At 39.8% G+C, this 24,401-nt stretch overlaps 1 protein-coding gene across 1 annotated transcript in view; it reads right to left on the bottom strand.

Moving 5' to 3' along the window:
* The window catches only part of HMGA2 (high mobility group AT-hook 2), a 145,825-nt gene extending 121,699 nt beyond the window's left edge, over positions 1–24,126 (bottom strand). The window contains exons 1-3 of the mRNA XM_061416579.1: positions 23,078–24,126; positions 20,394–20,480; positions 10,000–10,050 (exon numbers count right to left, since the gene is read on the bottom strand). Of these exons, the coding sequence (XP_061272563.1) occupies positions 10,000–10,050; positions 20,394–20,480; positions 23,078–23,188 (249 nt within the window). The 5' untranslated portion in view covers positions 23,189–24,126. The remainder of the gene's footprint in view (positions 1–9,999; positions 10,051–20,393; positions 20,481–23,077) is intronic.
* Between the last annotated feature and the right edge of the window lie 275 nt (positions 24,127–24,401).

Consider the following 24,401-nt stretch of genomic DNA (forward strand, 5'->3'; position numbering starts at 1 on the left):
GGTGGAGGCGCTAATGAGCAGTGAAATGGCCAAAGGGCAGGCAGCAGAGGGGAGCAGGAAAAACACCACAAAAAAGGGAACAGGAGGCTGAACCTTCTACAAAATCAACAATCAGTCCCTGGATAATAGTGCTGGTAGTAGTAATAAAGGTTTTTATATTTTGCAACTCAAAATGCTTGACAGTCATTAATTATGGATAGACCATTCCTAGTTAAATGGGAGAAAAAGGATTGAGTACATTGAGCAACCTGCCCAAAGGTACATAGCTCATGAAAACCATCTTTACCTATGTCCAGAAAAGAAACAGTAGGTTTGATTAAATACCACTAGATTGACATTTTGCCAAAAATAGTGAAATATTTGTGTCAAGTATGAAAGAGTTTAGAATCAAGAACTCCTTGGTTAAAAAAAAAAAAAAACCAACCCTGAAAAACAGATTCCACTCTTTAACAGAGAACAAAAACATTCTCTTGACATATGGAGTAATATTTTTACCTATATCTTACCTTGTTGAAAATATATATATGGCATATTAGTGTCATTTATACATGACAGGAGGGTTTCCAGTGTTTTAGAAATATTTACTGCCATCCATAAAAACTCAGATTTGGGGAAACATAAATAAATAAGTGTATGATAGTAGAGATAAAGTCTTTAATACATTTACTGTCATATAAAATGATCACTGAATTTCATAGCACCTGCCATTTAATTAGAGTGAAACTGAGATAACTACCTTGGCCAAGATTTCACTGATCTGATTATTTGGGTGGAGAAATGGGACATTTATTTTAACTGCCTCCTGTCTATAATCTGCCACTCAGCCACAAGTGGATAACATATTCTTCCTGGATCATAGTTTAATAAAACCGCATGGCCGCTGTGGTAGAATCATTTGAGCAGTGGACCCAAAGGTCAATGTCTGAATAATCCTGAATGGTCAGCAGCTGGTAGAAGCCAGTCATGCCAAAATGAACTGGATGACCAAGAAGAGCTAGTTATCAATCTCTTTGTTAAAAATATCATTAACTGAAAAATTAAGAACAGGACTTCAATACTGAAACAAGCAAAAAAGAGACTGGATCAGAATACTAATGATCAAATCCAATTCTTCCATTCTGAGCATGATTTATTTATTAGTGTTTTCATTATTTAATCTTGTAATTTAAAATAAGCATTTTAGGGAATTTTGCAATAAGTTATTTAAAAAGAAAGTTAATTTAAATCACTTTGCCCCCACAGAGTTCTGTTATGGTTTGCCAAAAAAAACTAAACTCCAATTTTATTACAAAATATTGCAAAGAAGGTAGTTTCAGAAAATATAGTTTACCAATACTGAACACCTTATAAGCATCAGAAAATTTGTATTATAATTATTGAGCATATGTCAAAAACTCATGTGTTTTAGAGGAAGCATCTCTAGGTTTTTAAAGCATGTTGTTTTTACATGTTCAAATGAAAAATGGTTTTATCTTCACGTACTCCATTAATAGATGGTTTTTGATGTTCTATCAAAGTCATTTCTTTCCCTCAGTAAAATGTTACAATTATTTGCAATATGCATTATTGGATATTTCTTTCTAATCATAGAAGAAATATTTTCAGTTTAAACAAGCAAGTATTAAATTACAAGTGGCTAAAAGTTTAAAAAAAAGTAAGAAACATCTGGAGGGAAAAAATAATGGAAATGAAAACCCAATGTTTTCAACAGTAGATTTCCAGGTTCTTCAATACATCAATGCTTGGAATATTTAGAAGAAACCCAAAGAGTTTCAATCAGTCTAGTTGTAATAGGTTTTACTCTGATTTAGTTCCTCCCACTTGATTTTAAAATCATAATTTAAGTTTCTAGATTTCTACAAACTCAGAAAAACAAAAGCTCTTGCCACCTATCTAGAATGTTTGACTAACAAATGAAATTACATCACTTTCTCGTGATTACAAGTTCTTTTATAAAAGAAAGACAACTGTCTCTCAAAAGAGACGGAATGGAAATGCATATTTTTAAATCAACATACCGCACACCCCATTACCAAAAGAAGAGAATCAGCAATCTGAGAAAACAGCTGGGGTTTGTTAGTAACTTTCTAGTGACCAATTGAAGTTAAGCTTCAGCATCTGGTACTTGGGTCAATTTCTAGGTCAATTTCAGTATCTCCAGAATGATTTTTTTTTCCCTTTACAAACCATTAATTCATATTGGGGAGTATTTCCCTCCCGTTGTTAATTTCCTTTCTCATAAAGATACTCTGAAAACAAAACACCTAAAAACATCCCTGGTTCCCACTGATTCATTCTTTATTATTTTGTCCTTGCTTCTTTTCCTCCAGAAGCACTAGCTGCTTCACAAAGCAACATCTGGATGGAGCATTTCATACACAAGGTTAACATCTTTATTATTGCCATGTATTCTTGAGCCTTAGCTCCACTCTCTAAAACTTTTGCCAAATATTTTCCATCAGTAAATCAATTGTGTGATGGGCTCCTTTCTAAGGCCAAAATGAAGAAATACAAATAAACACGAAATGCCTAGTTTCACCTGGCAAAAGGATTCACTAACAGATACCTAAATAGGTTCTAAGAAGCCAGAACAGCTCTGCATGTGCCTATTGAGGCAAACAGCAGAAATTTTACTTTCTGAATTGATGAACAACATATGACATCAAACCTCTAGATTAGCAGGCTTATAAGCTGCAATTTAAATTATTTTCCCTAACTATAAGTAGATTTAAAATGTAATTTAGTATTATTTATAAGCTATTCTTAAACTTGATGATATTCAGCAGCTATATTAAAGACACCACAAAGGGTCCCTGGTGAGTTTGATACATAATTGTCACCTCAGTCCATGTGTAACTATAGGCAGCTATAAGTAATTAGGGTTTAGGCTGTCTGTAATATCTACATGAAAGTGTAGAGTGGAATTAATTATAATGTTGAACATTTATTGAGTACTTACTATATGCCAGACCTTCTATTAAGCCCTTTACATCAATACCCTATTTAATCCTCACACAACTCTATAAGAAATGTACCACTCTTGCAATCTTTTTAAAGAGGAGGAAACTGGACCTTTCAAACTGAAAACAGAACTACTATATGACCCAGCAATCCCACTCCTGGGTATTTTTCAAAAATATAAAAAATAAATGAAAACACTAATTCAAAAAGATACATGTACCCCAATGTTCACAGCAGCATTATTTATAATAGTCAAGATACGGAAGCAACCTAAGTGCCCATCAACAGACAAATGGATTAAGATGTGTGATATATATAAAATGATGGAATATTACTCAGCCCTAAAATAGAAAGAAAATTTTGCAGGTTATTGCATTAAGTGGAATAGGGAAAGAGACAAAAGACAAACACTGTATGATATCACTTACACGTGGAATCTAAAAAATAAAACTAGTGATTGTAACAGAAAAGAATTAGACCAATACACATAGAGAATAGGGGCTCCTAGTGGGGAGAAGGTATGCGGGAGGGGCAAGAGAAAGGTAGGTGATTAAGAGGTACAAAATACTGTGACTAAAACAACCTACAGAGATAGACAGTACAACATAGGGAATACAGCCAATATTTTATGATAACTGTAAGTGAAATATAATCTTTAAAAATTGTGAATCAGCATGTTATATACCTGAAACAATGACCTAAAATTAAATAATCTTTTAAATTAGAAGATTAATCACATATTTAAAATAATCTTTAAAGTGTTTTTTAAAAGGTCATGTAATTTGCTCCAAATTCCAGTGAATCAAGTGATGGACCAGAATTTGAACCCAAGCCACCTGAATCCAAATCCTGAGCTCCTGGCTCAAGAGACCAGTAGAAAAGTCAGGTCCCACTTCTCTCTCCTTCCTTTACCTCTCACTTCCTCCATACCCAAAAGATGTGAAAGTCCAAAACAGCTCATCAGAATAATGGATCTGAAATCTGATTCAAACTTACAAAAAAAAAAAAAAAAGAAGGCAAAGGGGAATAAAATAAACAGAATAAGTGAGCTTAAACAAAGTCTAGCTAGTTGTCACTGGATTAGTCAACACTCCATCCCCTAAAGAGCCAAGACTGGCACAAATTCTGCTTCTACAGCCACGTACTTTCGGTTAATCAACTTTGGAGTAACCTACCAAGTACTGATTCCAATCATATTGGATGAGAGGGTTACACTGTACATATCTTCTTCCAGGCCTGTTACAGGACACTATAAAATGTACAAGATTTCTTTTTAAAAGCAAAAGAACTTTTAAAACAAAACAAATGAGGAGAATAAAAGGGGAGCAATTTGTCTTTTAGGTCCTGTACCTAGTAAATCCTGTCAGTTCAAAAACATAGCTCTAATACAGAGAAATCAGTGAATGACACTGTTGGAAAAAATTGAGCTTACTATAAAGTACAAGGCTTATTTCCTATGGAAAATGCAATAATTTATTTCTTTAGTACAAGCTCTCCAGTAAAGAATGCCCTTGAACTCAATGCCTTGCTGTGACCGGCCATGCACACTCTACCCAACAGAATATATATGAGCAAAGAGGAAACACGCTGTCAAGAAAAAAAAATACACAATTTCCTTCTATTTCCTTTTCTAAGTAGAACAACTCTTCTTTGGGGAACAAATCAGGGTCTTGTAACAATTCACTACACAATATTTTCCATTCTCACAGCCAGTAAAAATCAGAAACCAGGAAGGGTCAATGAGGATGGCCCAATTATTCCCAGAAAGGCAGGGGCTTTTGTGGTGGGCACTTCACATGGGCTCCTTATCCAGCCTGAATATCAGGTGCCTGGAATCCAGATCTCCCTCAAATAAGCAAGAATCCATTGAGAAAATAAAAACATGTAGGTCCTTTAATTATTACATATTTTATTCCAGCTTGGCTGAAACACTGGCTGTGTGAGAATGAGTAGTGGGAAATAAAGGCATAAAGGGAGGTGGGTATAGACTGTGGGGACTTCAAAGAGCTAGGGAAGGTTGTAATCAGTTCAGTGGCCAGCTCTGGATCCAGGGGGAGTTTCCATGAAGATCAGTGATGTGAGTATACCCTATGCAGGTTAACTGGAAAACACAGGAGAGCCGAAGGTAGAAAAGGTAGGAAGGCCACTTAAGAGGCAGGATATGGAACTTAAGAGTCCATCGACAGATGAGTGCCTGAAGGAGACGTGGTAGACACAGACAATGGAATATTATTCAGCCAGAGAAAGAAGTCCTGCTATCTGTATGGATGGACCTTGAATACATTAATGCTAAGTGAAGAAAGTCTGATATTGTTTGTGTGGAATCCAAAAATGCTAAATTTATCAAAGGCAGCAGAACAGTGGTTGCCAGGGGCTGGGAGAAGGTACAGGGGTAATGAGGAAATATTGGTCAAAGGGTGCAAACATCCAGTAATAAGTTCAGGAGATCTAGCGTTGTGATTGGAGTTCACAATACAGTATTATGGGCTTCCCTGGTGGCTCAATGAGAAAGAATCCACCTGCTAATGCAGGAGATGCTGGTTCGACCCCTGGGTTGGGAAGATCCCCTGGAGAAGGAAATGGCAACCCACTCCAGTATTCTTGCCTGGAGAATCCCCATGGACAGAGGAGCCTGGAGGGCTACTGTCCATGAGGTGAGAAAAGAGTCAGATAAGACTGAGCAACTAAATAACAACAATGACAATATAGTATTATATACTTGAAAGTTGCTAAGAGAATAGATCCTAGACGTTCTTACCACAAAAAAAGAAATGGTAATTATGTAAGAGGATGGAGGTGTTAACTAATGCCACTGGGGTAATTATTTTGCAAAAGATAAGTCAAATTAACATGCTGTATTCCTTAAACTTACAAAAGGTCAAGTGTCAATTGTTGTTGTTCAGTTGCTCAGTCTTGTCTGACTCTTTGCTACCCCATAAACAGCAGCACACCAGGCTTGCTTCCCTGTCCTGTACATATTTTATTCCATAAAATATGTTTTGTTTATTCCTGTACCATATTTTATATATCTCTTGGAGTCTGCTCAAACTCATGTCCATTGAGTCTGTGATGCCATCCAAATATCTCATAATCCTCTGTGGTCCCCTTTTCCTCCTGCCTTCAATCTCTCCCAGCATCAGGGTCTTTTCCAATGAGTTACCTCTTTGCATCAGGTGGCCAAAGTATTGGAGATTCAGCTTTAGCACCAGTCCTTCCAATAAATATTCAGGGTTGATTTCACTTAGGATTGACTGGTTTGATCTCCTTTCTGTCCATAGGATTCTCAAGAGTCTTTTCCAGCACCACAGTTTGAAAGCATCAATTATATCTAAATAAAGCTGGGTTAGGGCTTTATTTAGATAGAAGTTTGTTGTATTTGCTTACAATGCATTTCATTTCGGGAGAAGGCAATGGCAACCCACTCCAGTGCTCTTGCCTGGAAAGTCCCATGGACGGAGGAGCCTGGTGGGCTGCCGCCTATGGGGTCGCACAGAGTCATACACGACTGAAGTGACTTAGCAGCAGCAGCATTTCATTTCATTTTAGCAACATTAATCTCATTATTTCAAACAACTTATCTATTTCCTATCTTGTTGCCTATAAGAAAGTTTATACAGGTTTTCCTTATTGATGAGTTCAATCGGATATATTCCATTGATGCCATTTTAGTTCTGATGCTTAGAAAAAGGAGAAACCTATATTCTCCTTGCTATAGCCAAGGCATCTTTTTGAAACACAATCTGGTCATTTCACCTCCATGAGCAAAATCATTCAAGCAAATAAATAAAATGTATATGATTTTTTAAACCCTTCCTTAACTTGGTGAGCAAAGTTTCCATCTACCTGTCCAGTCTCATCTCCCACCTGCACCCTTTGATCCCTCTGACCCAGTCACACTGGCTTTTCACCCCTATTCAATGTATTCCCTCCAGCCACAGGGCCTTTGCAAGTATTACTTCTTTTGTCTAAGGTATATTTCAGCTGGTTAGTCACTACAGATCCCCAAGACCACAGCCAAGGATCACCTCAGAAAAGTGTTTACTGGTCTCCCTGATAGCGATCACATCGTCACTGCAAGCCCTGAGAGCACCCTTCTTGCTCCTTCCCAGCACTGAACACAGATGGGAAAGTTACAGTTGTGTGCATAACTTTTCAACTAATCACATCTTCCTCCATCAGGGACAGAGTCTGTTGTTCTTACCATTGCATCCCCTGGAAGAAAGTCAGTGAATACTTGTTGAATGAAAGAAAAAATAAAAAATAAAACAGCAGATCTATATTTGATATGTATGCCAACACCAGCTTACTCAATAGTGTGCTCACTAGTGTAATGGAATAGCACTTTTTGACATCTAGGTAAAAAAAGGCTTGGGATTTCCTGGGTGGTCTGGTGGTAAAGACTTTGCCTTCCAATGCAGGGGGTGTGGGTTCGATCCCTAGATGGGAAACTAAGATCCCACATGCCTTGTGGCCAAAAAACCAAAACTTAAAAACAGAAGCAATATTGTTACAAATTCAGTAAGACTCTAAAAATGGTCCATATCCAAAAAAAAAAAAAAAAAATCTTAAAAGGAAAAAAGAGGCCTTGCTTGCAGCTTTCTCCTCACTGGGGAGAACATGGAAGGCCAGAGTGCATGCTAGAAGATTGACTACCTACCCTGAGACCACCAAGGTGCAAAGGCTATGTGTGTGGATGCTCCAGAGGACACTCTCAGACGCATCCAGACTTTAAGCCAATCCTGCAAAAGCACCAGCCCTGTGAGTGAAGATACTTCCAGATTCTGCCCCAAGCATGAAAGGTACCCCCGCCTGCCCCACACACACATCCAGAGTCTCTTGAATCCTCCCAGCTGAAGCCCCAGACATCCTGAATTAGAAACAAGCCTTTCTGTTTCTGTTGTGCCCTATCCATATTCCTGACACAAAGAATCCATGAGAGTTTTGTTTTTTTTCCTTTCTACATTATTAAGTTTTGGGGTGGTTGATGAAACAGTAATAGGTAACTGGAACCATATGTCTAACAAGAGAGGTAATAAACCCACTGGTTATGGAGCCCACACCTGGAATATGATACTAAGTTCTGGGTGACATATTACAAGAGACAAAGAAAACAAGCACACTCAGAGGAGAATAAGAATGTTTCTTTATGGGGAAGAGCTAAAAGGTTTAGAGATATTCAAACCAGGAAAGAGAACAAAGAGTATATATGTTAATTGCCTTCAACTATCTGAGGAGCTATCACAAGTAAAAGTAACAACAATTACTCTGTATATTCCTAGGAGGGAGGCCTAGCAACAGTGAATGGAAGTTACAGGGAGTCAGATGGAAGTATTTTCTAATGTCCAGAGCTTTCCAGGAAAGAAGAGGCAGCCTTAAGAGGACATGAGTTTCTTAACATAAAAAGTAATCAAGCAGAGTCTAGATGATCACCACCTGGTGGGTTGGTTTGGAGAGAATTCATATCTGGACCAGAAGGTTTTGAATGAAATGCTCTTACTTTAAGTCTACCCTGCAACACTGAGATGTTTTTAATCTAAAGATCATCCCCATTTCCTTGTGCTAAGAAATCTAATCCTAATACATGTTGAGCAGAGGGGAAAAAAATACAAGAAGATGAATAAACTGAATGAAAGGCAATACCAAAGTATAAATAGAAAGGGATGCAGAATTCTTGATGGGAGAGGAATGGCAAACTAATAGGAAAATGCAATCCAGCAGAGCAGCAAAGGAACTTTGGAAAAAGATGAAGCATGAAGACGGAACCACAGAAGAGAGAAAAGGAAGGCTAAAGATCCCATCATAGATGATCCTGGGTAGGGAAGATGCCTTCATCTTTCTTGAGAAATGGTTTTATTCATTTTGAGACTTGTCTCCTCTGTCACTGGGAAAGACAGACCAGAAGAGCATGGTAATGTAGCAGTATAAACAACAAGTTTCAAGTGGTAAAATTAGCAAAGCCATCCCATGTGGCTTAACCAGTAAAGAATCTGCCTGCTAATGCAGGAGACACGATTTCAACCCCTGGGTCAAGAACAGAGTTGTCATTTAGAATGACATCACTCCCAACGAGGGCTTCCCTGGTGGCTCAACAGTAAAGAATGCAGGAGACCTGGGTTCTATCTAAAATCCCATGAACAGAGGAGCCTGGCGAGTTATAGTCCATGGAGTCGCAAAGCATTGAACACAGCTTAGCGACTGAGCATGCACTTTCAGCAACCAGTGAATTTCTGACCTCAGAAAGAGTCAGGATCTGTGTCCCTATGCAGTCAAGTAAGCTTGCATGGAAGCCACTGTCAGTATGTAAAAATGACCACTAAGGGAAGCAAGAAAATCTGGAGATTAAAACCTGGTTTCCTAACAAAGGCAATGTGAAAAGGAAAACACAAACCACCTAGAAAATGAGATATGTCCAAAGCCAAGTCATCCAGGAAATAGTAACAATAAGAAATGAAAAGAAAGAGGTAAAAAGTTATCTCAGACACACATTTCATCTGAATTTTATCACCATTTGTAATCAACTTCCAACATTTCATAATACCCTTTAACCTTAGTTACTCAACCGAGGGAACAAGTCATCTCATTGTTACCGCATTTGAAGGAAGAGTGGAGACTCTTTTCATGTTGATAAGAGGTAGAAAAAGGAGACACTCCCAGGAAAGAAAAGTGTTTTGAGTAAACTCCTGGAGCCTGAGGGTAAGGAATGGTGGTAATCTGCCTTAACACTTTCAAAGATTCATCAAACCAGAAGTTAGAAATTAATGTAATTGATAAAATGAAATTTACTGTACAATGCAAGGAGCTCAAATCTGGTGCTCTGTGATAACCTAGAGGGGTGGGATGGGGTGGGAGGTGGGAGGGAGCTTCAGGAGGGAGGGAACATGTATATAGATAAGGTTGATTCATGTTATGGTAGAAATCAACACAATATTATAAAGCAATTATTCTCCAATTGAAAATAAATAAATTAACAACAACAACAACAAAAACCCAGAAATTTTTCATTACAAAAAAGGACACGAATTTTATCTTATTACTCACCCATTTCCTAGGTCTGCCTCTTGGCCGTTTTTCTCCAGTGGCTTCTGCTTTCTGCAAAATGAAAAAGGAAGTCATATCGTTTCCTACCTGACATTTCTTGTAAGTGCTGCACCAAGGACCCATTCCAAGTAAGAATGTTCTGGTTTGCAGATGAGGAATTGACATTGCTTTAACAATCTCAGTCTTCCTGAAGGCTCATCTTCTTCATTTTTCATTCCATGATGCAAAGAGAGATCTAGGCAACCCTCACCCTAATAGACTCCTGGAATGATCTCTGAAATGCATGAAAATGCTTTTAAAAGGCCATTTTGCAGTAGTTTCCTGGTGGTCTAGTGGTTGGGACTCCAGGCTTTCACTGCCTGGGCCTGGGTTCAATCCCTGGTAAGACACAACAAAAGATCAAGAGAACAAGGATGGAACAAGACAGAGATCCCATAAGTTGCATGGTGCAGGCCCCGCCCCCCCCCAAAAAAAAGCCATTTTATCCTTATTTCTGACTGTAATAAAAACAGGAATTCCCATATATCCATAATTATGTAAAGTAAGATTTTTAAAAAATGTTTCTTAAATGATTTTCTTTCCATAGCCAAACTAAAATTATGAAAATTAGCACTATATATTACTGCACAATTTACAAAGTGCACTGTTAATCAAAAGCAAATCTAAATGTGAGTGAAAATATATAGGCTTCCAAATCAAAGAAACAAATATTAGCACACCTCTACATAGTTCATTTCCTATTCTTTGCCTCAAACAATCACCTATCAGTTCACCCAAAGCCGAGAAAGCAAAATAAGCTGGCAGAAATCATCAATGTTTATCTCTGAGATAGAAACTAGGGATGCTAAAAATAATAATTAATAAAGAATGTATATTATTAACAATTTCATACTCAACATAGACCTGACATGAATATATTTCTAACTCCCTTGAGAGTTTGTTTCCTTGCTTTGCTTCACAGAAGATTTTTCTGGTAACACAGCTGTTTCTTCCCTTTGAGTAAGATTTTAATACCATAAAGTAATTTCTCTGTTTATCACCCCCTACTGTAATCCCCAAATTCACCAACACACACCATCATACACTCCTATAAAAATACGTTTACAATTTTCATTTCCAGAGCAAAAAAAACTTAGTACATACTCTTCTGTGTATGAGAACCTTCTCAAGGCTCTACAAACACCAAAATACAGGGAACCTGAGCCAGGATAACTTGTTTTACATTTTACTTCTGTCACCTGCGTCAGCAGACAGTGTATTTGGTACAATGATACTACAATTTCCTATTGTACAGTATCTGTCTACACTGTCAGATGACTCTTTCTCTCTTCAATCAGCCTGGTAAAAACAGATGGAGGTAGATGATAGATACAAAGATCCACAGATACATAGGCAAAGTAAGACTTCTACATCACAAGATTTTTCACCAAATCGTCTTGACCTGGCATTAATCTAACAGGTTCTGTGAATTATCCGAAACTTCGTCTGATTATAATGCTAGTGCATATTTATCAAGTATTTTAAGTACCCTAGGCACTGGGCCAAGTCATTCGCATGTGTTACTTTAATCTTTACAACAGCTGTGTCGGCAGCTATTGTTATTTTTCTTATTTTGCAATAAGCAATTAAGTCTTAAATAGACAAGGTGAATAACCCAGTTTGCACACGAAGCAGATTTGAACCCAGTTCTGCTGGACTCTAAAGTCCAGACTCTTATTCTCCTAACAATGCTACCTTCCTTTAGCATTCATATATTTGCTACTATAAAAAGACATCTTAGTTAACTGAAATTATCACTGATTCAGCTCCAGCTAAGCATCAGATTTGGGCACTCTGAATCTCAGTAGTAGGGGTTACTACTTTGAATGGTTCCACAAAGGAATCATTTCTTCTCAGGGATTGGTAGCCTTGTCTTAACCTTCAGTCAGAGGGGCATGAGTTAAGTGAAAACTAGAAGTGCCCAGCAAATCACATCTTCTTTCTGAGTGTTGTCTCCAAGAGAGAGAGAGGAACACAGACCACGCTCTGGAAAGCTAAGGCTCAAATCTCTGCTCTGCCATGTTGGCTTTACGACTTTGGGCAGGTCCCTGAAAACCTTAATTTGGGTTCAGGTGTGAAATGGAGATAATGCCTCCAGTGAGAAGTGATGTGGCCGCCATAAAGGAGGTGTTCAATAAATGTTCTTTCACTTCTAATGCAATCGAACTCTTAAAGGGAAAGTTTCCCTTCAAGTTAGTCCAATCTCACAGAAGGTTCAGTCAACGCAAATATTCCATTACACCCATCTGTCACCTTAAGAATGAAGCTTTTAAGAAACCCTCTGGTTGGTACATTGTGAGTTATAGGAGTACAAAATTCCCTAATACAGAAGCAGTGTCTGATTTAATCTTTAGGAGTGACTGTAAGATTGCACAGTTTACTCAGTAGTAAATTATACAAACACGGAAGATAGAAATCCTTTTTAATGGGCCTGGGGATGGTAGGTGTGGTTGAGAACAGGAGTCTGCTTGAGATCTTAAAGGCTAATGGCACGTCTATGCTAGGCTTTTCTGTATGGTGGTTATGCTCCCAGATCCATGATGTGATCGGGTGTACCTAAAATCTGTTGAAGAGGGCTGTTTTCTAAAAGAGGGTTGTTTCACTACATTTCAGAGTTAGAGAAAGCAAATCTCTCATAGAGCGAGAAAGCCCAGCAAAGGAGAAGACTTTAAACCGAGCTTCCCATTAACAAAAAGTCTCTTCAAAAATAAAATTTGCACCATTAACTGAAGAGCAAAGTATCCTGATTATCACTTGAACTTGTTAAAAGTGAACTTGCTCCTTGGTCTTGGGGCCAGTATTACATGTAAGCTGAAACCCTCTTCTGAGACGACATCTAGAAGAAGCACATTAGCTGTGCTGTGTGGCGGCGATCTGGGAGGTTTTCATTGTTCCTTAAAACCCACATTATTTAATCATTCTGATCAAACTTCACAAAGCCTGTAAAACCAGTTAGGATTTTCATTTGTAAACCAGCATAGATCCAGGAATTTTACATATTGGAAAACACTGGCTTTAACATTTTTTTTCCTGTGTTTAATGCTCTTCAGGATATTATTTTTCAATAGAAAACAAACAAAACATTTCGGAGGCCTGTTTTGTTTTTAATATAACAACATATGCAATACTGTGGAAGCGTATATTTGGTTTTTCTTTGCCAGACTGGAATTTGGTTCCACGCTACAAACCCATGTATAATTCAGACAATAACTTACTCTAAATACTTAACTGCTTATCTCAGGGTGGGTGAGTAGGGAGAGACGGTGGAAATTCTGCATTTGTAAGAACTGAATTTCAGACTATTATCAGCACCGTTACATTAACATTTGCAACTGTCATTATTTTAGAAACGTTATTCGGTCTTGACTTGTCTTCATTCATATTTTTGCCTTTTTAAAGAAATTCAGATTCAGAACTGTAGATTCATGAGGGTTGGGAAGAATTTTAAGTAGGAAATGTAATTATTTCTGCCCCTAAGAAGTTCTGGTACTCCAGGCTCTTAAATGTATTAGCACTAAAAAATTAATTAAGAAAGGAAAGTCATCTAGCAAATAGAACTCTTGAACTTGGAAAGGGTTATAGCATTAGTGTCTGGTGCATAAGATGTGCTCACTCCATATTTATTGCATGAAGGAAGGACGGAACGTCACTCTTGTATTTATATCACCTGTGTGTCGTTTCCCTCTTGCCATCAGAATCTACAGCTTGGGAGGGCTTTAGAAGACATTTCATCCAGCCCCTTCATTTAACAAATAAAAAAACTTCTGGCTGTGCCATGATCTTCAAAGGTACAGCCTTCTGGTTTACTTGGGGGCCAGAAATTTGTGAGGATGGGTTGCAGTGGGCCCACACTTCCAATCCCTTTATAAGCTTGTATAGAACTGCCCAGCAAAGGTTTCTCAAAACCTAACTTCCAACCTATGTTTCTGGTTATTGGAGAAAACATAATCTACCTTGTAGCAAATATTTCACAAGGTATTTGACAGCACATAATATGGAGCGATCCTAAGTTTTAAGAACTGGATTTGAACTCAAATCCAGATGCTCCCATTTAGGACAGCTGAACGTTAGACATGTCACAGTCCACATCTCTGAATCAGTTTTCTCATTTGTGGAATGAAGACCACAAAGCCTCCATCAGAAGATTAACAGAGCTAAGGTACATGTAAGGTAAGGCTGATAGAAGTTAAAGCACTAGGCAGAAAAGTGTGAGCTGCTCAGTCGTGTCCAACGCTGCGACCCTGTGGACTGTAGCTGCCAGGCTCCTCTATCATGGGATTCTCCAGGCAAGAATACTAGAGTAGGTAAACCAGTGTAATTTCTTAATTCCCTCCATATTTTAAAATGTTACTCTTAAAAAAAATACCTCCCTGGGACTTCCCTGGGGGTCCAGTTTTAAGACCCTGTGCTCCAACTGCAGGGAGCACAGGTTCAATTTTTGGTGAGGAACTAAGATCAAGATCTCACACACCCAAATGAAAGGCCAAAAAGTAGAAAACAACAACAAAACCACCCTCCCAATTCTGTAAGTTTTCAAAGAAATGAGTGATTTTCTGAGCATTGTCTTACTTATGTAGGGCAGCTATTACTAACCCCCCAACCTGGTGATTAAGCAATCTATCCATGTGTTTAAGTGGTGGAATTGAGACCTCATCTGATTTTAAGGCAATAAAAGGTCTGTTCTTCTGGGAGACAGTCCCATATAAAGTAGCCATGGGGAAATGTAGGGCTTTCCTGGTGGCTCAGATGGTAAAGAATCTGTCTGCAATGCAGGAGGACCCAGGTTTGATCCCTGGGGGAAATTATATTAAAAAAAAACAAACTTCCAGGGTGAAAATCAAATGAGTAGTTAAGACTAAAATATTTCTGAGTTTCCTATAAAGACATAGGCAAAAGCTGAGACTGGGAACCAAGAGCAATATCTACTTCTGACTTCTGGGTCAAATTTAGATAGCTATTAATCTTTTTGTTATTCTAAATGCTCACAGCATACTGTGATAAATGCATGGAAGTCAAAATGCCCCTACTCTAAATCAGTCAGCGAGTCTATACACAAACACACAAAAGAGCCAGAGAAACGATCAGCTTAGTGGTACCCTGCTTTGTTTTCATGTATTTTTACAAATATATGTATATATGACTAAGACCGACAGACTTAAGAGCAAATGGAGCCACCTAAAAAAGTATAGAAAGTCACATTTATTTCTTTTCGTAGTTCTTTCAAAAACACAGTGTAAATCAATGTGCTGTGGTAATCAAAATCCACTGAACTGACTGTCACACTAAATGATAAGTAATTCTCACTTAACTTTTATGCTAATCTAGTTTCGATGAGTTTCCAAACTGTACGTGCAACCATTTTCAGTCTTTAAAAAAAATTACAATCTTTCCATCAGGACATATTTTCGAAGAGGAAATAAAAGTGAATTCTATCATCCATTGTAGTTCATGCTCATTTTCCCCAAGGAAGTCCTTGTTGTCAACTCCCATGTCATTATTTACACATGCCTGTCTTCACTTATACAAATACAAAATTAAAGCCAAGGCCAAAATGACAGGAAAAGCTATTTTCAAAGTTTAGGATTCTCCTCTTTAAATGGTTCTTTCTTCCTCTTTTGTAATCAGAGAAATCAATAGCAACGATATGAGAGTTCACAGGGGTGACCTTCCAAGCAAACTGTTCCCTACGTTATCCTGGAGAAAAAAAAATGGCTGTGACTGCTCCTTGCTGAATCAATTAGAAGATGCCATTCAGCAATGTTCAGTAGATTAAAGCAATATTGAATAATAAAGCAGCAGCCTAAAATGGAATCTGTTCTCCATTTACCTTTTTCTCCTGGTTGGCAGAACAAAAACTCAAGAGCTGAAAATTTCAGAATTAAGGATAGTAAAATTCATTGTTCTACCCTTGTGCCAAACTATATGGTTCCCAAGTGAGTTCTGGAAACAGCAGAAATTCAGGTAATAAGATAAGATAGGTCTGAATGATTTAACTAACATAAAATGTTCTTCAGCACCCATCTAGTCTTTAAAAAGAACTGAAAAGGAAACAGAATACCAATCTGGAGTGTTCTCTTGAGCAAAATGATCTGTTGAGACCTTGAGATAAAAATGAGCCAGAGTTGGAGGTCAGTCAAAGTAATGAGAGGCTTTCGATGAAAAAGTTCAGAATGATAACGGCCAAAGAAAGAGATTTCTGGGTCCCCTAAAGTAAAGGGACTTCAGAAAATAACTCAAATGCATTTCAATCTTCCATATTTGGATCATAATCTACAATGACTCAAAGGCATTGTGAAAGAGAATTTACTGATACATTAAGGCTCCGTCCTCTCTGGCAAAGTGAAGTGAAAAAAAAGGAGGCAACTGTTTAGGTAGAACAGCCTAAAATACCAAGATAATGGAGAAACAACTGGGCTTTATGTAACTCCACCTGACTGGACTCATCTGTATCCTTGAGCCCTGAGTCCCAGTGGAAATTGCTTGCCTATAAAAACACAAAGGAGTTCAAACTAAGTCATATTAGTAACATAGAAGCTATAAGCTGGAATTGTACCACAACTTCCAATACAATCTTTCCCTGACTTACCTATAATGATGCTTTTGGTTCCTGTCTTCAGTTGGACCTACTATATCCTGCAAAAAAATCATGCCCTCACTCAGCATCTGTGCTTGAACATTTGTCTGAAATGATGAGGAAACCCCATTCTTTCCTCCTAAAATCTCTGTGCATAGTGTTATTAATCATTTGTGAAAAATCAACCACTTTTCGAGGAAGGAACATGATTAGAAAAGGAACAATTTCTTTATTTCTTTACAGTATCCAATTCATATCAGGTTTTCTTTGTATAGGCAAATGGAAAATATAAATCAAGTGTTTGTCTGAATACATTATTTGAAGTACACTTTACCTAAACCCTATTTTTATTTTGTGCCTTTTCTCTTTACTACACCTAAAGTCCAAAGGAAGTTTAGGAACGTCTATGATATGAAGGAAGGCTATCTCACACCTGAGATCTATTTTATGTGCAGTTCTTTCAATTAAATTTAATTCAATCCCAGAATTTTTTTTTTCCTAAAAGTACCTGAAAGACAATTGGCTTGAGACTTACAGATGACTTTGACTTCTAAGAAACCCTGCCAGTGTTCTTTTATGATTAAAAAGCCACAACAAAAACCCTAAAGATTATATCTTTCTACTTTCCAAACATGAGAAATATGAAAATACAAAATATTTTCATCCAGCACAAACAGGAGAGGAAAACAAAATAAAACAAAAAGGAAATTAAGAGGCAACTGGTGACAGGTATATCTCAAACTAACACATAAATAAAAAGGTCAAGACACACACATATGCATACTCAACATGAATAAATTATTTATTCAGGAAAACATTAACTTCTGATCTTTTATTAAGATAACAATATGACTCTGGTTCAGGGATGAATTTTGAGCACTCAGACTGGTGCTCTTGGGAATAACTAGAATTTCTACATAATGGTTATCCATGAGAACTTGTCATAATGGACTAGAAGCAAAGTCAAGAATAGTTACATTCTCTTCCAAAAGTTCCAAGCATAACAAATTGTGTTTTCATAAATGTTTGTTTTTTGTATTACACAAATCAATTTTATATTGAATGTGGCCTGAAATTAAAGTGATAGCTAATTTAGTAGTCCTCCATTTGGTCTTTCAACTTTCCACACGCATTGTCAAGTTTCACATTGCTAATTTTCCAACAAGCAGTTTTGTTTTCAAATGCCCCAAGGCCAGTTACTGAGTCCAAACACTTACTTTTCTTTGTAAGTAAAGAAATTTTGAGCAGCAAGAAAATTTAAACATACAGCATCATCAGGATCCCATGTACATTGCATCTTCTCTAATTTTAGAGCTCTGTTCTCTTATATACTTACCAGTTTTTGTTATATATTTTCCATTATGATGAGCTTTGGTTTGCAGGAGAATTCCCAATTTATTAATCACAGAAGACTTCTCATCCCTACCCTGGTCAGTCTAGCAGGGTATGTTTATCTTACATGATATGAACAATGTAACTTTTTCAAAAAAAAATTGCTTTTCAAAGTCCTAACAAAAATATGCTTTGTTAGAATACAATATATGTTTGACAAAAAATATGTTTGATAATCATGTTTATATAAGGTAAAAGCAAACTCAATAAATACTGATCTGAAACTGAAAATACCTTAAGTTTACTCATGCCATGAATAATTCATCAATGTCATTCATTATTTTGTGAAGTATTATCTTTTCCAAATGAAGCGTAATTTATAAAACTGAAGAACTATAACAGTCATGTTCTGAGCAAAAATATTTATCCAGTTTTATTAGAAAGGGAACTTTTATAACAGAAGTGTGTGAAATAATTTTGTCTGGAAGAATGGAAGATTTCAGAGAAAACTTTGCTTGGGAAAAAGAAAGCCTACTTCTCGTTTGGAAGTTGTAATGTTATGTGCACACACATGAAGAATTATCAGAAAGATGAGTAGCCTAAGGGTCATTTATAAACACCTATCACCAAAGTAACTAAAAATAAGTTACACCTTACTTGGGAAGAGACCAACTTTCTGTTATTTTGCTTTAAGTGGTAAATTAGGTACAAGTCTCATCTTTCCTTTTGTCAACATAAGATTTTGTTAGTGGCAAACTTTTCAAAATGAAGAAAAGGTGATAGAAGCATATCTTGAACTCATTCAGAAAATGTAATACAGTTAAATCTGAGAGATAATTTTCCCTCTTTTGTATTAAATTTTAAATAATTTATGATGAGATTTACAGATTTTTTTTCCTGGCAAATGTTATAATGATGCTTTTCAGGGCAATTACATCATAGTTTAAATGTCTGTCAGCTAGCTACCAAGATATTCCTTTGGCATTTCATTAGAGTCAAATTAAGATAAAATTAACTTCCGCAACAACAACAAAAAAACTTCTTTGGTAAATTAGCCCTTTTTATTTAATTTAATAAAGCAGGTTAAAAAAAAAAAGGTATTCATGTTAGTAATACCAGATTACATATTGTCATTTTTAAATGACAAGATAATTTAGAACTACTTCAAAGTGTATTGATTAAATATAAGTATGATTAAATCTTCACTCTGAGAAGCAATTACATTTAAGTATATTAGAAATCTGCTCTTTCAGCTCTGTTCAAGACTTAAAACAGACAAGAACTCACAGTTGCTCCCTAAATAACTTTATATGTATCCCTGGTTGCTATGGTAGTTTACAACACTGAAAACTATCAAATATAATATGGTTAGTGCTCACAGTCATAGAGAAAACCACACAAAACATTAATTCCCCAAAGATGAGCATATAGTTATTCTTAACAAACACTGTACATAGTATACTCAAATCTACTGTAAAGATACATCAAAATTGACTTCTGAATTTTGAACCTTTGTTTTTAACGAGTATACAAACCTACAAATAAAATACAGAAACGTTTTTCTGATTTATTTGTAAAGCTTAAAAACTGTGATTTTTGTCTTCACCTTCACTTCTCTGTGTATGCACTGATCCTGAGATATTTCTTCTTTGCGAGTTCAAATACCATCAAACATGAAGATTTTAAACTGCAATTTAAAATTTATAAAGAAAAACACTGGAAGTTACACTTGGTTGGGTTCTATTCTGCCCCAAAATGTACAATAAATGAGTCAAACATTTGTTTTAAAACTTTCTCATTGTCCTATTCAGAACATTTCTGTATCACCTGAGATGGAAAGGCTTTTGAGAGACGATGATGTATTATATTGCAGGTTGATGGCAAACAAGCAAAATACTTTATCAGCACATTTAAAGCTGTAAAATTCGTGAATTTTTCCCCCAGAATCCTATAATTGAATTTACTTCTAATTATCACCTATTTGGCAAAGTCCTTAACTTGAAGAGTGGGATTTGGTTTTCCAGTAATCATGTAAATAAGCACAAAGTAAATTAATCTTTATTATTTTTTAAGGAAATTGCAAAAACTTCACTGCCAAACAAAATCTATTCTTTTTTTTTTTTTTAACTATTTCACAACTGGTGCAAATCTTTTTTTTTTTTTGGTGCAAATCTTATTTGTTTATTCTCTACTCGCTTACCTCCCCCCAATCCCCATCTCTGCTTTAAGTTTCTTATTATTTGGTGATTGTTTGAAAACAACCCCAAGCAGCTTCATGAACTTTTTATTCTAAGTATATGCTTGGAAATCTCACCAATAGTAAATGTAGGAAATGAGTCTTGGGTTACCCACTTGGGAGAAATCCTTAGGTGTGGATCTAGAATGGGAAAATTACAGGGAGGTTCCTGTGGGTGTTGAGAAAGTTGGGAAGACTTAAGAAATCTCTCACCTTTTGAGCTGCTTTGGAGGGACTCTTGTTTTTGCTGCCTTTGGGTCTTCCCCTTGGTCTCTTAGGAGAGGGCTCACCGGTTGGCTCCTAGTTTCGAGGGAAAAAAAAATTCTGTTGTGGCAAGAATGTCTGAAAGAAATTGACCCTGACTCTATAGATACATTTTCTGCCTGTGCTGCTCAACAGAACCGTTGGAACACATTCAGTTCAAGCACAAATGGATGATGCTGGTACAGAGTTTACAGAAAGGGGAAATAACTAGACTTTTAATCCAGGGATTAAAAGAGGAAATTCTATTTTGCATATGAAAACTAGATTCTATTTCAACCAGAGAAAGGTAACAAAGGCTGACAAGGTTGCATGTTCCAGAAAGTTATATATCCTTAAAGTGCAAAATATGCAAGGTTGTGTATTTGGCAACTGAGAGAAATAATAAGCATTGTACACAAATACTACTCTCCACAGTACTACCATTTTAAACAACAGAAATATGAAGCTAACATCATAAATATTTCAACAATCTCCCATATTGAAAAGGTGGCTTTTGATCATTCTGTATATCTGCATTGTAAGTCAATTATGACTCAATCAACACATTGAGTAAAATATTGGAACAATTATCCAACTTCTTCAACTTAAAATAACTCCATTCTTCCTAAAATTTCCAAATAATTAGGGTAACTCCGTTGTGGAAGGCTTTGCTTGAATTATCTAGATAATTGCTTCAATTCTTCACTTCCCTTTGGAGATGCAGGCATGGTCTCCAGTCTACATTTAAATATCTTTTGATAAAAATAAGCACTTTTTCCAAAACTTTCTTTTGGGAAAACCCTTATGGGGGTGGACCGAAGGAAACTAAAAGGGGTAGAGGTGGGGCGGGTGGTAGTGAGAAGGAATGCAAGAGTCTGGGATGGAGAAATTGAAACTATCAATAGGTTTAGCAAAACTTTAAATGGCTTCTATGCCAAGTAGTAAATACTCAAGTGGTTAAGAGAATGCGATGATTAATATTCCAGATTCTAAATATTTATCCAGTGAATCATCAATTTACATTTCATTCAGATTCAGTGATTAAATGAGACTAATTAGCTTAAAATGCATTAAAGTCTTCAATGAAAATTCGCATTCTATTTAGACAATCTGAGAAAGGTTTCCTGCAAGCTTCTGTGGGACCACTAGCGCCAGTGGGCACATCCGGAGAAACATCGGAGACACATTTTTCTTTCTTTGTGAACTCTGCCTTAACTCAAAGGTAAAACCTTCAATCACCTCCAGACCCCGCTGCAATTTTATTTGGATTATTTTTCGGAGGTGGGGGGCAATTAGCAGAGTTTGAGAAAGCTGGGTGGCGGGTGGGAAACAAGGGCGGGGGGAAGGGCAGTGACTTCCTGGGAGGTGTAAAACAGGATCCTAACGCGGTGTAAAGTGTCGCTCGGGCAGAGCGGGAAAACTCTGGGGCCTCTAGATTGGCTTGTTTCCTTTGATGATTTCAAAAAGGTACAACAAACGCAATGGCAAGCAAACATTGTTCGGTTTCCCCACCTTGCTCTAGGTAGCTTTGGGACTCCAGGATTATTTTCTACTCGGCCTATTTGCCCTGAAAGAAGCGCTTTAAAGCTAAAGAACGCAGAAGTAGTTTTAAAGCCCGCGGAAGCGGAGTTTAAATGTTCTCAATAGACAAGTCCCGCTCGAGCCCTACCCGCGAAGGCTTGGAAATTGCCGCGAACAAAACCCCTCCGCCCTGGGCGCTGCGCGCAGCTCTGCAAGCGCCTGCTGCACGCTTAATTGGTTGCATCCGCAGACAAAACCCTCCACTCGGCGGGGTCCCGGGCGCCCCTCGATCATCCCCTCCCAGACCCCAGCCACTCGTTCTGGAAGGGTACATTTAATGTCTGTAGCGCTGAGGCGCGGGATCCGGAGGCAAAAGGGGGACTGGGCGCCTGGCGAGGAAGTGACCCTAGCTACCGTGCACCCTCTTGGACACTACTTTCCACTGCGCCCTTAGCCAAACTAGTTAATCTTGTCCCGTGGGGACGCAGAATCTCCTGCAGCCCCTTTCCTGGGACACCCTTAGCAGCGGCGGCCGCAAATCGGACGCCGCGCCGCATTTAAAGAGCCCTAACAGAACCGGGCGGGCCCACGAGTTCTTTGTCGGGAGGGCGCGAGTCTCAGGCCACCGAGAACTTGGGGAGGGCGCCAAGGGGGCGGCTGCGGCGCGCCAGTTCCCGGCCAGCGAGCAGCCCGGGTTGGCGGGAGAAAGAGCCTCCGGGTCCCCAAGACTTCAGCCCCTCCAACCCTGAACCGCCAGAGGACCCCTGCCTCCTGGGCCACTGTGAAGCGACTAGGAAAGTGCTTGTCGAGTCCCGGTTTGTCGGACCCGGCCGTTTCCCGTCACCAGGAGACAACGCGCCACTCGGGCCGGGCACAATAGCGAAAGTCCGAGGACGCTTCGCCCGACCCCACCTCCTGCTCGCACCCGGCCGGCCGCCGCTGCTCCCACCTCCCGGCCCGGAGCGGAGCGGGGCTCAGCCGCGCACTCGCGCCGCGGACTCCGCAGCCCGCCCCCGCGGCGGCGTGCGGCGGCCGCGGCGCCTGGACTCCCGCGCTAGGGTGGCCGCGCGTCTCGGGGCCCTCGCGGAGGTAGCGGAGGTGGGCTACTGCCCCCACCCCGCCCGCGTACTGACTTGCTGCTGCTTCCTGGGTCGGCCGCGTCCTCTCTTCTGAGGCGCCGGGGCGGCAGGTTGTCCCTGGGCTGAAGTGGACGGCTGCCCGGCGCCTTCACCGCGTGCGCTCATCCTGCCTCCCGCCGCCGCTACCGCTGCCGCCGCCGCTCCTACCGCCGCTGCAGCCGCTTCGCCTCTGCCGCCCGGAATCAGCCCGGCACCTTTCGGGAGATTGCGAGGTAGGGCTGGAGAATGAGGCGGGGTGGGCGAGAGCTGGCGTGCGGCGAGGGCTGCTGCTGCTTAGGCTGCCGCCGCTGCCACCATCAACACCGGACGTCCAGCGGCTGCCAAAAAGAGAGAAGAGGGGAGGAGGAGGAGGAGAGAAGGAGGCGCTGCTGGTGGCGGCGGCAGCGGTGGGTGGGTGCCGGAGGTGGAGGTGGCGGTGGAGGTGGAGGTAGTGAGAGGAGGAGGAAAGCGAAGGAGAAGGAAAAGAGGAACTGAAGTTGGGAGGCTCCCGTCTCAGTTTGGGATCAGAAGTTGCGGTCACCGGGAGCACTTCGGAAGCGGCTTGGAAAGGGAAGAGACTTGGAGTGAATTGTGTCCCTTGAAATGTTAGGCGGGGAAAGAATTCCTCCTCCTCTTCCCCCCCGCTCCGCGCTCGCAGAGCAAGAAAGAGAAAGAGAGAGAAAACAAATAACGCCTTGGGCAGTCGGAAAGCGAAGGGAGGATGGGGAGATTCTGCGGGGATCCGGTCGGGCACTGGGCGCAGGCAGGGGACGGAGCGGTGGGTGGCACCGTTCCTTCTCGGGTGGCGGGAGCGGGCGGCAGCGGCACCGGAGAGTTGGAGGGGGACGGGCTGATTACTCCTGCGTCCTGCACCAAGCGCGCGCTGCCCAGGCTGGAAGTTTTCTGAGTTTCTACCCCAGAATTCGAGCGGGTTGAGTGTGTGTGTGCTTGGGGAGGGGGCGGCGAGATGGGGGGAGTGCCCACCTCTAATCGTGGGCGGATAAAGGGGAGGGGGCTGCGCTGGAGGAAAAGTATGAGGAGGAGGGAGGCCAGGCAGACCGCCGAGCCAAGGCGCCTGGCCGCGGGCCAGAGGCAGTGTTCGAAATACAACTGCCTCCGCGGCGGCGGCGCCCGGGTGCCACCCGGAGCCCCGCTCACGTGCTCCCGCCTCACGGCGGGGTTAAAGGGACAGGCCGGGAATCCCGGGCCGGCTTGCCGCCGGCCTAGCCCCGCCCGCCGCCCGAGGTCGCTCCTGGGCGGCTGTCCTAGAAAGGCGCGGGAATGTGGCTGCCCCGGAGCCGCGTTTAGGGGCTTGGCCTTTACCTGCACCTCTACGATG

This window comes from Bos javanicus, chromosome 5, assembly GCF_032452875.1.
Source record: "Bos javanicus breed banteng chromosome 5, ARS-OSU_banteng_1.0, whole genome shotgun sequence".
Lineage (NCBI taxonomy): Eukaryota > Metazoa > Chordata > Mammalia > Artiodactyla > Bovidae > Bos > Bos javanicus.